This window comes from Cotesia glomerata, linkage group LG9 (genome assembly GCF_020080835.1).
Source record: "Cotesia glomerata isolate CgM1 linkage group LG9, MPM_Cglom_v2.3, whole genome shotgun sequence".
In the NCBI taxonomy this organism is placed as follows: Eukaryota; Metazoa; Arthropoda; class Insecta; order Hymenoptera; family Braconidae; genus Cotesia; species Cotesia glomerata.
In genome coordinates this window covers 7,700,218-7,716,092 of record NC_058166.1, presented here as the reverse complement: position 1 = coordinate 7,716,092, position 15,875 = coordinate 7,700,218, and the positions used below count along the sequence as shown (strand labels likewise).

At 37.7% G+C, this 15,875-nt stretch overlaps 1 protein-coding gene across 1 annotated transcript; it reads left to right on the top strand.

Moving 5' to 3' along the window:
• The first annotated feature begins 13,161 nt into the window (after nt 1-13,161).
• Nucleotides 13,162-15,144, top strand: LOC123271644 (protein ALP1-like). Its single transcript, XM_044738032.1, has 3 exons — nt 13,162-13,829; nt 13,927-14,164; nt 14,244-15,144. Exons 1-3 carry the CDS (start codon nt 13,459-13,461, stop codon nt 14,925-14,927), a joined length of 1,293 nt encoding a protein of 430 aa, XP_044593967.1. The 5' UTR covers nt 13,162-13,458; the 3' UTR covers nt 14,928-15,144.
• Nucleotides 15,145-15,875: the final 731 nt, after the last annotated feature.

Genomic DNA, 15,875 nt, shown 5'->3' with positions numbered 1-15,875 from the left:
AAAATCATAAAATAAACCTTTTGCAGTTTATTATGTCCGCGAAAAAAATTAATGAAAAAAAAAAATTTATTGCTTACGTTCAATCTCGTGGTTGGTAACAAAGCAACAGTAACTGAGGTTGGTGGCCCGCGCGAGCCCAAGCACAGTGGTTTTCATTCACTGCAATTTAAAATGTTGTCAATATTCTTTGACATAGAAATTTAATAAATAATAATAAGAAAAGATTACATAAAAGTATTATATTTTTAAAATAATAGAAAATTGAAAGAAAAATTTAATTACAATTATTGTTATTATTATTATTATTATTGTTACGTGTGAGCCTTTACCTGGTTATTTACCTGTCACGTAAACAGACCTCCGGACTAGCTCAGCGTCTCACTGAAAAATATTTAGATGTTGATAAGGGGGTGAATCGCTCAGTGAATGAAGAATACTCTTGAATTACGGTACTAATTCTTTATTGGGCGTCCCTAAAGCATGGGAGTTGCCCGAAATGGCCCTGAGAGTCTCTTTTACAAACTAATTCTATTTATAAAAGCAAATCTAATCCAGTAGAATAATCCATTTGATGCAATACTTTTGATTCTATAACTGAGAGAGAGAGAGAGAGATGGGACAGCAACGAGAATGAGAGTCTTAGGAGACAATTAATCACGATGCAAGACAGCTCGGACTCGATATAGATTTGGACAGACTAAACGACTGACTGATTACAAGTGGCCGCTCCTCCTGGAGGTCCCAGGTTCATGTAACCTCGGTCGCGGATGCCACCAAACACCTGTATCACTGCGCGGAACTCGTATTATTCCGCGGTTGAACTCAGATTATTCCGCCCTTAGGAACTAGGTGGTTATTGTCAAGTTCCCTAGTCAGCAGAAAATGGTATCAAGGCGCCGAAAGCGGTTCCCTGTGCTAGAGTACCTGTTCGCTCGGTTCCCATGAGAAAGCGTCTCCTCAGCAACACGTGCAAGCAGCGATTCTCGGTAACCAGAGTCAGGCTAGAAATACAACGGAAATTCGGTGTCCGATTCAGGTGGGCAAGTTGGCCCATCGATTTATAGAAAATATATATAGAATATCATAATATTAACGGGAGGGTAGGCCCACCCGTCACATGCTCCTCCGGCTAAAAAAAGAAAGCCATTCTCCTGAATGGTATTAGGAATCTATTACCTTGAAGTCCCGATTTATTTAACGCGTTTTTTTTTCTTATCTAAATTGCTGTACTACCCTCTGCTCAGACTAAATAATTGGAACCCTAAGAGACTTCTCTACATTCTAGAATAATAATGAATACACAGAGTGTCCCAAAAGTAACGGACGGCATCGTAGCATCTGATAAACAAAATAATTCTGAGACGAAAAGTCCTTAGCCATTTTTTAATCAGACGAATAGATAATTAATTATTAATTAAAATAACGTCCTTCTATGCGTTAGAGAGAGATCACTAGTGTCAAGTCAAGTGCGTTCCAACGAAGACGCTTGCACGTGTGAATGTGTAAGTAAATATGTATGACTACGTTAGCTATAGAAACTAGTTACTCATATAGTTAGTTGTGTCTTTGTTTGGCACATACTTTACTGGACACTGGCGCTCTCTCTCTAACAAATAAAGAGACGTTATTTTTAATTAATAATTAATTATCTATGCGGTTAATTGAAAAATGGCTAAGGACTTTTCGTCTCAGAATTATTTTTTTTCATCAGATGCTACAATGGCGTCCGTGACTTTTGGGACACCCTGTATAGATAATAGTGAATATATAGGCAATAATGAATATATGCTAACATGCATGTTGATTACAATACTTATGTCCCGACAATATAACGGTTTTGCGAAGATCTCTGGTAATGTCTCCTTCCTGATTGGTTCTTGTGTCCTTGGATAATGTTAATATGATCCTCTTAGGGTGATTCTAGATGGTCCCTGTAACAAAAAAAAGGTAGGTGGGATTTCGGGAGTGTGTTGAAAGGATTAATAGGATTGCAGATCTTCAATTAAAAGCGTATTGTCCTGTAGTCCCAGCTGTCGACGACCGTTGTTGTCTGCTTACTCCTCGAGTTGATCCTCTTGGGTCGATCGGTCATCTCAATGACCTCCGGGTTGCTGATCCTGTTTCCTGATCGGGACGTTTCGTCGCTGATTTCCATGATGACCTCCATCGGTTGACTGGATTCCGGGATAGCATCTTCCACCTCACAATATGGGTTATCTCTTCCAACATCCTCACTGGTGTCGTTTTTCGTTAGATTACGTCTCTTCATTACACGCCATACTAGGTCACAAAGTACAGTCGCACTTAAAAGTACTATAGCAGCGCAGATATATACTAATGGAGATCTTGTTCCGTAGGACGCCGAATGTACAGTTTGATTCAACCCTTTTTGCTTGATAGCACTCCAGATTCGATGAAATTTTATACCTTCCGGAAGTTGTACTTCATTTTCTTCGCTGATTTCTTTTAGAACGTGGGTTAGATCCACTTGCATTTCCTTGGAAAATTTTTCTAATTCCTCATCTATCCTTGGCCAGGTTAAAACTTCCTCGGATATTTTCGTAGCGATCGTTATTTCCTGTGTGGTTGTGAATCTCCTTTTTCTTGCCATTCCTTCGCAACCAGGAGCCATCCAAACTACTCCCGTTCCGCGCACTTCCAATTCTAATGATTTATTCGCTTGACACTTGACCTTTACTATGTCAGCTTCCTGGGTTGTAAACAACCATTAATTTTGTCCAAATTGTTTCCTTAATCTTCACAACCCTTAAATCATAACTTTGTAGATCAATATCTCGTGACTTCTTCCACAGTGCCACTTCACATTCTTCCGTCCCATCAGTTGTCTTTGCTGTTGCCGTCCGCATAGCCAAAAATCGTCCTTTTATCACCTGGCATGATCTTATTTCTTCCTGTGTCAGCGGAATATATCCTTGATCGTTGATCGCCGTAAAGGGGGTAGTAGGCTTGACAATCGAGCCAAATCCTGGTGCTGAGATGATCTGTGTCGGGAAAGGATTATGCCTAATTAGTCTGTAACTTGTTCTCTGTATTAATGGAATTACGTATTTGTAAATTATTTGCTGATGAAAAATTATCACTTCGATGTCTATGATTCCCAACAGTAATCTTATGCCGTCGTTGCTTGTTCCCGTCAGTAGATCTGAGTTACTATTTTCTTCTAAAATCTCTTCTAATCCTTGTTTTATAACAATTGGCGAACATACGTCACGAATTGCTTGACATTCGTATGCCGCTAGAGCGACAAAAAATGCTGTAGCGGTGATTTTGTCCATAAGTATAATTTCAGCATCTATTTCCTCCCAGGTGGTTCCGTTTCCTATTTTTAGACCTCCTTGATTGGGGTTGATAATCCATTCGCCCTTTTCTGTTTTTCTTATCTTTTCTCCACTTTCCTTGATTTTAAAGATTTCTTGATGGTATTGTAGGGTTTCAGCGGTGGTAAATGCTTCCCGTATACTGCAGCGGTGGATGCTATCGCGGATTCGGGTCTTCATTCGTCTGATCTGTTCTCTCCATTCCCTGTATTGGCTGCTCGATTCTTCTTTCGCTACCTCGTTTATCTTCTCTTTCAAAATTCCGATTTTCCTTTCCTCGTCCTCGATGTTCATAAAGGTTATAATTGTTTTGTTGCGTGCGAATGGCCGATACTCTCCTATATCCTCTGAGTACAATCCCCTCCTGTTGTCCAAAGCGATGACCTTAGACAAGGATCCCCGAGTTGGCTCCATCAAGGCACTGGAATAATAATAAACATAAACAACTCACACCCTTTCTCCGTTTTTTTTTTTTTTTTTTGTGTTACGATTATGCATATTTATGTGTATATGTGTATGTATTGTGGCTTAATGCTGAAGTAAATATCTTTCTTTTCGAATCGCGACTCTTCTTCCTCGGTTTTTCCCAGATTTCTTTTTTGTCGTCCCATTTTTTCTTCATTACTGTTTCTCAGTGGCTCCTTGGCTAGATGCAACAGTAAGTGAGTTATGGACGATAATATTGCTCCTAGTAGATATAGACTCCAACCGTAGGCCCTGTGTAACGTGTATCCGAGAACTGCCGTGTCGATTATTATTTTTAAGAATTTTAACACCATGATTACTCCGATTACTCCGGCACTGGTTGTGCCAAATATTAAGAATCCTCCCCAAAATTTATCCCATTGTTTTTTCGCGAAATTTTCGATGTCTGCCTCGTCAATGAACTTTGCCATGGATATTCTCGAATTTCCTGAAATTGTCCTTCCGGTGGCTCCTCTTACTATGTTGTTTACTGTTACCGGTGTTTCTACTGGTAGCATTATTCTGTTCCTTAGTTTTTCAAGATCCTTTTCCGTGTATATTCCACTCGTTGCCAGATGCTTTAGGCCTTCGTAACTCCAAGTTGGTGTCATTAATGGGCTCAATGTTTGTGGTCTGACTATATCTTCGAAGTCGGGTTTCATTACAATCCATGCTCCGTCTATTTCGTACCCTACTGCCAACAGCTGGTTACAATCCACCATCGTTCCTCCTTTGATCAGAATCCTCGACTTCGGGGTTAGGAACCAACTCTCATTCTTATATTTTACTGGTAGTTCTTGATAACACTCCTGTGCTTTTGTTAATGTCACTTCTACTGCTACACATTTTATTAAATACATTATTTCTCCGGCGAGACTTGCGTAATATCCTGGGCCCTTCATTATGGCGTAAGCAACTTCTTCTGGTTCAAGTCCTGAGAACATAAGTGCATTGGAAATTACCTGCCTCTCTACTTCACATTTGTGCAGCAATATGTCTCTGTATAGAGCTTTCATTTGACGTTTGATATGTTTTTCTACGTATATAAATTTTGAATTTATGTATGTGAAGATATCTAAATCGTGCGTTGCGATTGGTCGCGTTCTCACTCCGTGTTTTCCTGTTTTTAATATCCTGATTAATAGTTTCGGGTGTTCTGTTTGAATTATTTTGTAACCACAAACTTCTTTTTCCATTTTCTTTGACAGGGCGAAGGTCGTCTCCTCTGTGTTAAGAGTATAAATTTCTGGTTCTCCCGGTTCACCCGATAGAATCAATCCCGGACCCTCATATAGTGTGAGATGGTTGGCTGTACAAGAATCATCCCTGATGACTTCCCAAAACACATAATTCCCTGATTGGTCGATACACTCTCCTTCTGCCCAGTCGCATCTTGATCCGCTTCCTAAAATTATTTTGTTACTGGCTCGTTCAATAGTCGCAAAATAGTTCTTGATTGTAATTTTTACGGTCGCCTCCACGATAACTCCGTCCCATGTGCCAAATGGATCGCTGTATGAAACTCCCGTGCATTTTCCATCCACTGTTGTTTTTCCTGCTAGCATTATAGTCCGAAAATCAGTACTATTCCTTTTTACTCCTTCTATAAATTCTGAATCGCCCATCCTTAAGCTTCCATCTTCTTGTAATTTTTTACATTGTCTATAATCAAGCTCATAAATGTACTCTTGTCTTCCGTTCGTTACCGCGAAAGTATGATACCAATATCCGCAATACGTTATCACTCGATTCACTTCTACTCTACACTCCCGCACATCCGTATTTTTGAATTCCGCTAGTTGCAGTAATTGTAAAGTTACAGCTTCTTCTCTCGGGTTCCTGAGAGGGATGTTGCACTCTCCTACCGCGACCGCTGACATCGTTGTCACGTTCATTGAAATTCCTCCACAGTCATATTCTATTAATGCCTGTGTTGTCTGGATGATCAGCAGCATCACTAGTAATAATCTTTTTATTGCTTTACTCATTCTGCAAAAATTTTATGGCATCAATTTATAACTTTTTATCTGTATATTTTTTTTTGGATCGACAGGATTTCCTTTCATCTGTATTTTACTTGGTGAACAATATCATTGGGCATAAAACGACAATTAATTAATTAACTATTCTTAAAATTACTAGTTATGAAAAAAAGCATTTTAATCTACCAATTATTATTATTATCTTAATATTATATATTATATCCTAATCGTTTTTCCAACGACTGAGTTTGTATCCCACCGTAGATTTATTCCCCATGAAATATGAGAACACAAGGATAGAGTTATTCTTTTCTCATCTGTATCGCTTCCCCAGACGTGCTGACAGTGCTTTTCTAAGTACGTTATCTATGCTGGACCCGGTGGTCCCACTTGCGTCTACTTAATTAGAATACTTATTCCGCTCCGACTGATCACATCTCTAGCAGTGACAGTTTAATAATTAAAGAAATCTTCAAGGAAAAGGGGAGAAAAAAGTTTTTTTTTTTTTTCATTCAACATGTCCAATTATATCTCGACCTCTCATTTCTTCGATGCCTACAAGTCTCCAATAGGACTGACGGAGTAAGTTATTATAAGGTTATATATTTTTTGTTTTGATTTAAACGAATTATCATAGCTAATTCTGAATCCTCCCTAAAATTTGTTTATTATTTTCAGGAAATTTTAAGAATATGTAGCATTCTGAGAATGCTCATTGAGGACAGCCCGAGGCCTGAGAAAGGGGTTGCTCTCTTGGTGGAGTTTCGGCGCATCTCAGGACTTCCCATGCCCATCGTTCTTGAGGGCATGATTACCGAGTACAATACGGCTCGTTCCCGATGGGTCCACGATTATCTCTCCCGTGGAGTACCTGCGAGGCATTTCAATGACCCCTACTATTACTCTCAGGACACTTTTTTGATTGGTGAGCTGTGTTGTGGTCTCTCAGACTTGGTGAGCTCAAGTGAGGAGTAATTTGTTTTTTTTTTGAATTGGTTAAAATTAAAATTTGTTTAAAACAAGTGAATATATATGTAGTGAATTTAAAGATCGAGTGTGTATCGTTATTCTTTTGATTAGTGGGAAAAATTTTCCATAGAATTTTCCGTCATAAAATTCTCCTCACCTGACTTCCCTAATTTCTTAAATTATATAAAAATTTTATTTTAGTTTCGAAAAAGGTAATTTCTTATTATTAATTAGTGTGTTTTATCTTAACTGAATTAAGTGAAGTAAGTGTATATATGAATATTATAAAAAGTATACATATATATATATATATACCCATCGTACGTTTCTGAACGCTTAGAAAGTATACTCAGTACTTATGTGTATATCTATGTATGGGTCATTCCACCAAATAAGAACATTTTTACGGGGCGACCCTCGCGGATTATGTTTAAAATTTATGGAGGTGTTCTCTATCATAAGACGAAAATTCCCTGAGAGTTTTAGCTCTTAATACGCAGCGGTCTTGAAGTTATGATTTTTTGAAATTTTGGAAAAAATTTTTTTTCAACTTTTTCGTCAATTTTTCTGATATGAAAAACATTTTTAAACAAAATCGACAAACATTGTATCTTGTAGGAAAAATTCTCAGCTTTTGAATGAAAATATTTATTTTTTCATAAACTCATCAAAAGACCCTTAAAAATCGAATTGAAGTGAAAAAATTGATTTTTTTCGGTGTGCAGCCCAAAATTCTTCAAATTTGAATTTTTTTCTGAAAGCTGAGAGTTTTTTACACAAAATATAGCGTTTTGCCGATGTGCATATTTTTTGTTTCGTCACAATTAAATTAAATGTTAGATTCACTATGCAGTAATATAATTCAGAATAGTAATATAATTCTCTCTTTAATACTAAAATTATAGTACTCAAAAATTTTGAACCACCTGCTTAAAAGATGAGTCTATACTTCGTCACTTATCATGCAGATGGCGCTCACAACTCCTTCTATTTACTTTCATTTTGTGATTCTTTCTTGAGCGATTTCTTTTCGGATCGTTTGTTCTTAACAAAAATATATTTGCTCAAGTTTTTAAGTAATAATTATTGCGTTACTTTGATATTTCATCGCCATGAGTAAACGTATACTGTCAGTAAATTGTTGTAATCCATTCAATGAGTCACGTAAGTAACTAATACAGTGCACTTGACCTCTTATGTATAACCTCTACGTAGAACTAATTAAATTAATGGCCTTGTGTTTAATATTGACTTTTGACATCTAATTAAACGAAACTTTTAGATGAAAAAGGAGTTAAAGATTTAAGAAAATTTCCCGACGAAGATCGTTGGAAATTTCCTGACTTAGATGACACTTCAATGTTATGTGTGCGTTGTCGATTCCGTGTCAAAGAATATATTCCGCCGGCATCAGAGGAAGAGGAAATTATTTCAAGTCAAATTAGTGTTGAAAGTCTGAGTATATCAGCTGAAATTTGTACTCAAGGAAGCAGTTTATCTCGAACTGTCAGTAATTTTAGCGACAATCTATGTGATTACAATGATCATTCTTTAGAGCGATTTTTGAAAATTCCTCTTTCTGAAAAAGACAGGTAAAAATTTTCTATTGATTAAGTTTTTCATTTACTGAGTGAAAACTTACTTAATTATTTTTCTATGCGTTTAATTTAAGGTTATATTCTGAAAAAAATTATGGAGTAAAAAAACTTGATGAGAGCTATGCTGTCCTAGAGAATAAGTTCCAATCACAATTTGGAATAGTACCTGAATCTACCTACAGAAAGATTAATCAAGATCATTGTTCCATGATTGCTAAAGTGAAGAAATTATATAACGCTGAAAGTGACAAGTAAATTTTTTTAACAATCGATCATTTTAAAATATCTTTATTTTTTCATATTAATACGATCGATCATTTGCTTTACAGATCAATAAAAAAGAAGCTGCTTTCAATTTTACCCGACAGTTGGGAAGTCAGTCGTATAGCATCTGAATTTAACTGTTCTCGAAAAATGGTACTGAATCTTAAAAATGATATCAGTGAATCTGAGAATGTTGATTTAGACTTTGGTGAAATGACTACTAATACTTTGAATCCCACAAAAGTTCCAGGCAATCAGCCGCTTAAGTTAGATGTAAAAAAACTTGTCATTGATTTTTATGAAAGCGAAGAAAACTCAAAACAATTAGCGGGCATGAAAGATTTTAAATCTGTGAAGGATTGTGATGGAAATCAAACTAGGGTACAAAAAAAGTTGATTCTTTGTAATTTAAAAGAATTGTACCAAAGCTTCAAAGTTTAATATAATTCAGTGGCAATCGGATTTTCTAAATTCGCTAGTTTGAGGCCTACTTATTGTATTCTTGCTGGATGTAGTAGTACACATGTCGTATGTGTTTGTACTATTCATCAAAATGTAAAATTGATGTTAGAAGATACTTGTGTATTTGACATTCTCTATAATTGTACTAAAACTAGTTATTAATCTTATTACATTTATTCCATTTAGGATGTAATTTTCCAAAATTTGCGAAAAACACTGATTGGGTTGTAGAATCTCAGCCAATTTACAAAAATTTATTAAATAAATTAGTTTGTAACAATCCAAAAGAATCGTGCTTTTCCAGAATGTGCAATAGTTGTCTAAATAATGAAGAAATCGCTGATTATTTTCGTGTGTCGTTTAATGAATCTGATGTTAATGAAATCCAATATAAAATGTGGACATCAACAGACCGTTGTACTATTGTGAATGTTACTTCAGATTCCGAAGACTTCATCGAGACTTTAGTGACGCAACTTGATAAGCTTTTGAAACATGATTTTATTGCGAAAACACAAAGTCGATTTTTTTCTGATACAAAACTAAATTTAAAGAGCGGGGAATTCGCCGTAGTATTTGACTTTGCGGAAAATTATGCATTCGTTGTGCAGGAAGCAGCTCAAGGCTTTCATTGGAATAATGATCAAGCTACTATATCTCCAATGGTGATTTATTATAACGAAAATGATACTATTAAGCATTTGAGCTTTGTTGGTATTTCAGATTGTCTTAAGCACGATACAGTTTTAATTTATTTATTTCAAGAGCAGTTGGTTGCCTTTCTTAAAAAGAAGTTTGCTGTCATCAATACGATTTTTTAGTTCTCTGATGGAGCCCTACAACAATTCAAAAACAAGAAAGCATTTACAAACTTATGTTATCATTATGCAGACTTCGAAATCAACGCTGTGGCATTTTTTTGCAACTGCCCATGGCAAAGGACCATGCGATGATCTTGCGGGTTTATTAAAACGATATGCTGCTAGAGCTTCATTACAAATGAACAATAAAGAGCATATACTGAAACCAAAAGATTTGTTTTCCTGGGAAACGAAAAGGTTTACAAGCGTTGACTTTACTTTTATAGCTAATGACGATTATTTAATAAAAAAATTAGGAGAACGGTTGACCCTGAAGGCCATCCCTGCAACTTCCCGCTAATTCCATACTTAGGCGCTTAAAATTGCACCAATGACGTTTTTGAGCTCTTCGAGCTCAAAAATATAATTTATGGGTTATTTTGAGCTCTCCGAGCTCAAAGAGATTGCTTTCTTATGCTTTAAAGCTCTTCGAGCTCAAAAGTCTGATAGAGATTTGATGACACTATTTTTTGAATTTTTGAACCGCAATAACTTTTGAATGAATAAACCGATTTTTACGCGGTTAGAAGCATTCGACGCAGCTTTTTAAGCCCCACAAAGAATCTTAAATTTTGAATTTATCGCGCTAGGAATTTTGGAGTTATTCCGAAAAAACACTTTTTTCGGTTTTCTTTCGTTCACGATATCTCTCAAACGAATCAACTGATTTTGACCGGACTGATGGCGATCGACGTGGTTTTTTGAGGTTAAGAGCTGATTAGTTTTTGGAATTGAACCTTTAAGCCGTTTAAAAGTTATTCCAAAAAAACCACATTTGGAAAAAATTTTTTTTTAGTTTTTTTAAGATTTCTCAAAATCTATTGATCTGAATTGGTCCAAATAGTTTTCAAAATCTAAGTTCAGTCAAGCCCTTTTGAATGGTACCAACCGCGATGAAATCGGTCAAGCCGTTCAAAAGTTATAAGCGGTTCACATACTTTCACACACACACACACACACACACAACAGCGGCGATGCGCCGGAGTACACTAAAGGAGACGCAAGTTCTATTGTGGATCTTACTTTTGTCAGCAGCAGCCTCATCAGAGGAAACTACGACTGGAAGGTGATGGAGATCTACACGGCCAGCGATCACAATGCGATTCTCTGGGAAGTATCAGAGGACCAGAATCCTAGAAGACCGGCTAAGAAACTTGACATCGTTGGGTAGAAGGTGAAATCCTTTGACCCAGGTGCTCTAGTAGCTGCCCTAAATAGTGAACCGCTTACTACTGGATCTGCAGAAGAAATGACCAAGGACTTGATGAAGAGAGTGACCCAGGCTTGCGACACCTGCATGCCCCGTAAACGGGGCATGAACCAAAGACCTTCGGTGCACTGGTGGAACGAACACATCAGCTTCCTACGGAAAGAGTGTCTCAAGAAAAGAAGAATATCTCAGCGTGGTTATCGGCGGCCTGACTCAGCGGAACTAGTCGCAGAATACAAGAAAGCTCGTCGACATTTAAACAAAGCCATCAAGGATAGCAAGAAGAACTGCTGGAAAGAGCTAATCAACGAGGTGGACAAAGACTTGTGGGGTAGACCTTACAAGGTAGTCATGGCACACCTGAAATATCAGCCAATGCTGTCTTCTACGTGTCCTCAACTCTTACAGAAGATCGTGACTGCGCTGTTTCCACGACAGCGCGTTTTCAACTATCTGTTGACACAGGACGAACTGAATGATATTCCACCTGTCACGAAAGAAGAACTGATGGAAGCTTGTAACCGCGTCGGGAATAATAAAGCACCGGGATTGGACGGAATCCCTAATATTGCCTTGAAAACATCTATTAAAGCAGCGCCAGCGTTATTCCTCGACGTCTACAACATCTGCTTGAAGGAAGGGATTTTTCCTCGGAAGTGGAAACAACAACGGCTGGTACTACTTCCTAAAGGGAAAAAGCCACCGGAAGAACCGTCATCTTATCGTCCACTCTGCATGCTGGATACAGCCGGTAAGATACTAGAACGTATAATCCACCAAAGGATAGAAGCAGTTGTCGATCCACTCTTAGCAGACAATCAGTACGGATTTCGGAAAGGACGATCAACCCTGGACGCGATCAACCTGGTTGTCGGTATAGCCAAAGACGCAATCGCCGGTACCAGATGGAAAAGGGGAACGAAGAAATATTGCCTGGTGGCAACTTTAGACATAAAAAATGCCTTCAACTCCGCCAACTGGGATTGCATCATGCAAACCCTTCAAGAGATAAACGTACCAGGATACCTACGAAGAATAGTCGCTAGCTACTTCACAGATAGAGTCCTGAGATATGACACGAAGAATGGTCCAAAGGAGTATGATGTTACTGGAGGTGTACCGCAGGGTTCTGTTCTCGGTCCACTTCTCTGGAATGTCATGTACAACGGATTGCTGAGACTGAAACTACTAAGAAACGTCAAACTAGTAGCGTACGCGGACGACGTAGCCGTAGTAATAGTCGCCAAGCATCTTGATGAGATAAAACATATGTTCGCTATCACCTTTGAGCGAATTAACCAGTGGATGGACACAGTAAATTTACAACTGGCTAAACAGAAGACCGAGGCTGTACTTATCACTAGCAGAAAAGTGGTGGAAACGATCAATCTAAACGTCGGAGACCAAGAAATCACATCCCAACCATTTATTCGATATCTGGGAGTGATGCTCGATGCCAGACTCAACTTTAAACAACAAGTTGAACACGTGACCACCAAAGCATCAGCAGTAGTAGCCAACCTAGTACGATTGATGCCCAACATCGGTGGCCCGCAGCAGACAAGGAGGTCATTGCTATCATCAGTAGTTACATTGGTCCTCAGATATGGTATATCCATTTGGGCCGACGCACTTGAGATCCAAGAATCATGGAGGAAAGCATGTCCAGTTTACCGACTGAGCGCGCTAAGAGTAGCCAGCGCCTTTCGAACAATATCAGAGGAAGCAGTGTGTGTCATTTCCGGAATTTTGCCGCTCAGAGTCCTAGCTGAGGAAAGACGTGACCTTTACCAACGAAAGAGGACAACCGCACAAAGTGCCGAGGAACTCAAAGCTAAAGAACGGCAGAACAGCATCACACGATGGCAATCGCAGTGGGACGCCGCGACAACAGGGAGATGGACACACCGTCTCATACCAAAGATTGACGTTTGGCTTAACCGGAATCACGGCGAGGCCAACTACTATCTGACCCAGATGTTGTCAGGACACGGCTGTTTCCGGGAGTACCTTTAAGGTGCAATTTCATGCTGACGCTTGACGCTGATTTTTAGCGTCAAACTTGACAAAAAACGCCATCTACAGGAGAGCGTCAATTCAAGAGCGTCAAAAAGTCGCGTCAAGCGTCAGCAATATCTAGCGTCAACAAACATACATAAACTAAGCGTCAAAAATTCACAACTATCGATTGATCGATTGTATGTTGTTATGTTTTATTATTATTAACCTCAATTACACAAACAACAATTAGTTATAAAATAAAATAATAAATATATTAGTGAGAAAAAGATAGTGATTAAAAACAGAAAGATGTTCACAAATTATCAACATCAAATCTGGGTCTACGAGTGTCAAAAATTGATTCAAGAAAGAAAAATTGCTAAAATGAAGAAAAAAAGAATTTTAGCTGCTCTGTTTTTAAACGAAGTAGGAGTATTCAAAAGAAATTATACGAAGAAACGTTATTGGATTCATCCTTTATTTAAATTACGGGACGTTCACGGATTCATTGAGGCTATATTTCCAACTCTTTTATCATTTCCGGAAAAATTCGAAAATTATTTTCGAATGAATGTTGAACAATTCGAAGAATTATTAGGTTTGGTTGTTCCTTTGATTAGTAAACAAAATACTGTAAGAAACTCTATTTCAGCAATAGCAAGACTTGCAATGACCCTAAGGTAATAATTATCTTATTCATCTCATATTAATCTCATTATTCAAATCATGATTCATAAGAAGTTAGCATAACTGTATATATTAATTTTTTCTCTGCAGATACTTGGCAACAGGTGATTGTATGACTTCAGTATCCTATCATTATCTTGTAGGTTTCACAACAACAATTAATATTATAAATGAAACATGTGAAATGCTATGGAAGTGCCTAAATGAGAAAGTATTGCAATATCCGCTTACAGCTAGAGATTGGTTGGAAATCTCTCATGATTTTAATGAAAAATGGCAATTTCCACACTGCATGGGAGCTATGGACGGAAAGCATATTCGAACACAGGTATGAAAATTCAGTAACAATTATTTAATTAAATTCACCGCCTATGGAACTTACATAATAATTCGAAATTTCATTGTAGTGTCCTGATAATGCTGGCTCAGCGTATTATAATTATAAAAATCATCATAGTGTTGTTCTAATGGCTATTTGTAATGCCGATTATTCATTTGTTTGTGTGGATATTGGTGCTTATGGTCGACAAAGTGACGGTGGTATTTTCAAAAATTCCGCGTTTGGTCAAAAATTTGAACATCAGCAAATGAATGTGCCGCAACCAGATCTACTTACTGTTAATGGAGCACCCTTACCATACGTACTGGTAGGTGACGAAGCATTCCAACTAAGTACTTATTTACTTCGACCGTACCCGGGAAGAGGTGGTCTTACTGAGGAACGAAATATATTTAATTATCGTTTGAGTCGCGCACGGAGAACGATTGAAAATACATTTGGCATTATTGTGAGCAAATGGAGAATTTTGAAAAAACCAATTGAAGCTACAGTTGAAAACACAATTACCACAGTCCAGGCAATTGTCGTGCTTCACAATTGGCTTCGCAAGCATGAGAAAAATGATACATATATTTCGGATGATGATGATATTAATGAATTGAGAAACGAAATAAACGACTCGGCTTTAGAGGATGCTAGAGTTTATGGCAATCATCACAGTAGCAAAGTGGCCGTGTCAATTCGCGATAAGTTTTGCGATTATTTCAATACCGAAGGAGCAGTTCCTTGGCAGTATGGTCGTACCCAATGATGAAATTATTTAAATTCTACGAACTATCTTCATTACATATTGTTACTTCTCAAAAATTCGATATCTACGTACCTTCAGTGTCGAATTGTGTTAGTCCTCACGCCCCAAATCTTACGTTACTCTAGCAGATTATAAACAGTACTTATTATGCTCTTCGATCCTCATCGCATCATCGCTCGTGGCTACAGTTTTTAAAGCTATTTAAATAATTAACTCTATATAAGACATCGATGATCTGGAAGATGGAATGGAAAAAAAGAAAATTGGTGGAGCAATGATAGGTAACGTGAGAATACATGCATTTAAATTCGCGGATGATGTCGCTCTGGTAGCTGATAACCCTTTGGAATTAAGAGGAATGTTAAAGGAGCTGGAAAGTTACGCAAGGAAGAATAAAATAGAAGTAAATGTAAGAAAGACTAAAGTAATGATATGCAGAAACGGTGGGAAAAAGAAAAAAGAAAAAAAATGGAAATACAGAGGGAAAATAGTTGAAGAAGTTAAAGATTTCAAATATCTAGGCTATTGGTTCACTATAAAAAATGGAACAGGGAAGCATATAAAAGAAATGGCAAAAAAAGCGCAGAAAGCTACGAATGCTATATGGGAAGTTATAAAAAGAAGCAGAAGAACCAGAATGAGGGATAGAATTTATCTAATGAACACAGTTGCAGGAGCAGCAGCACTATATGGAGTGGAAATTTGGGGTTGGGGGGAAGCAAAAGAGATCGAGAAGGTACAGGGAAGATTCTGTAAAATGGCACTAGGGGTCAATAGGAATACCCCAGGATATATTTGGAGAACGGAAACAGGAGTACAGAACATAAAGGTAACGACGAGGAAGAGAGCTGCTAGATATGTGAAGGATGTGCTGGCGATGGAGGACGACAGATGGCCAAAAATAGCGCTACGTAAGGAAATGAGAGGAATAATAAACAGAAATCCATC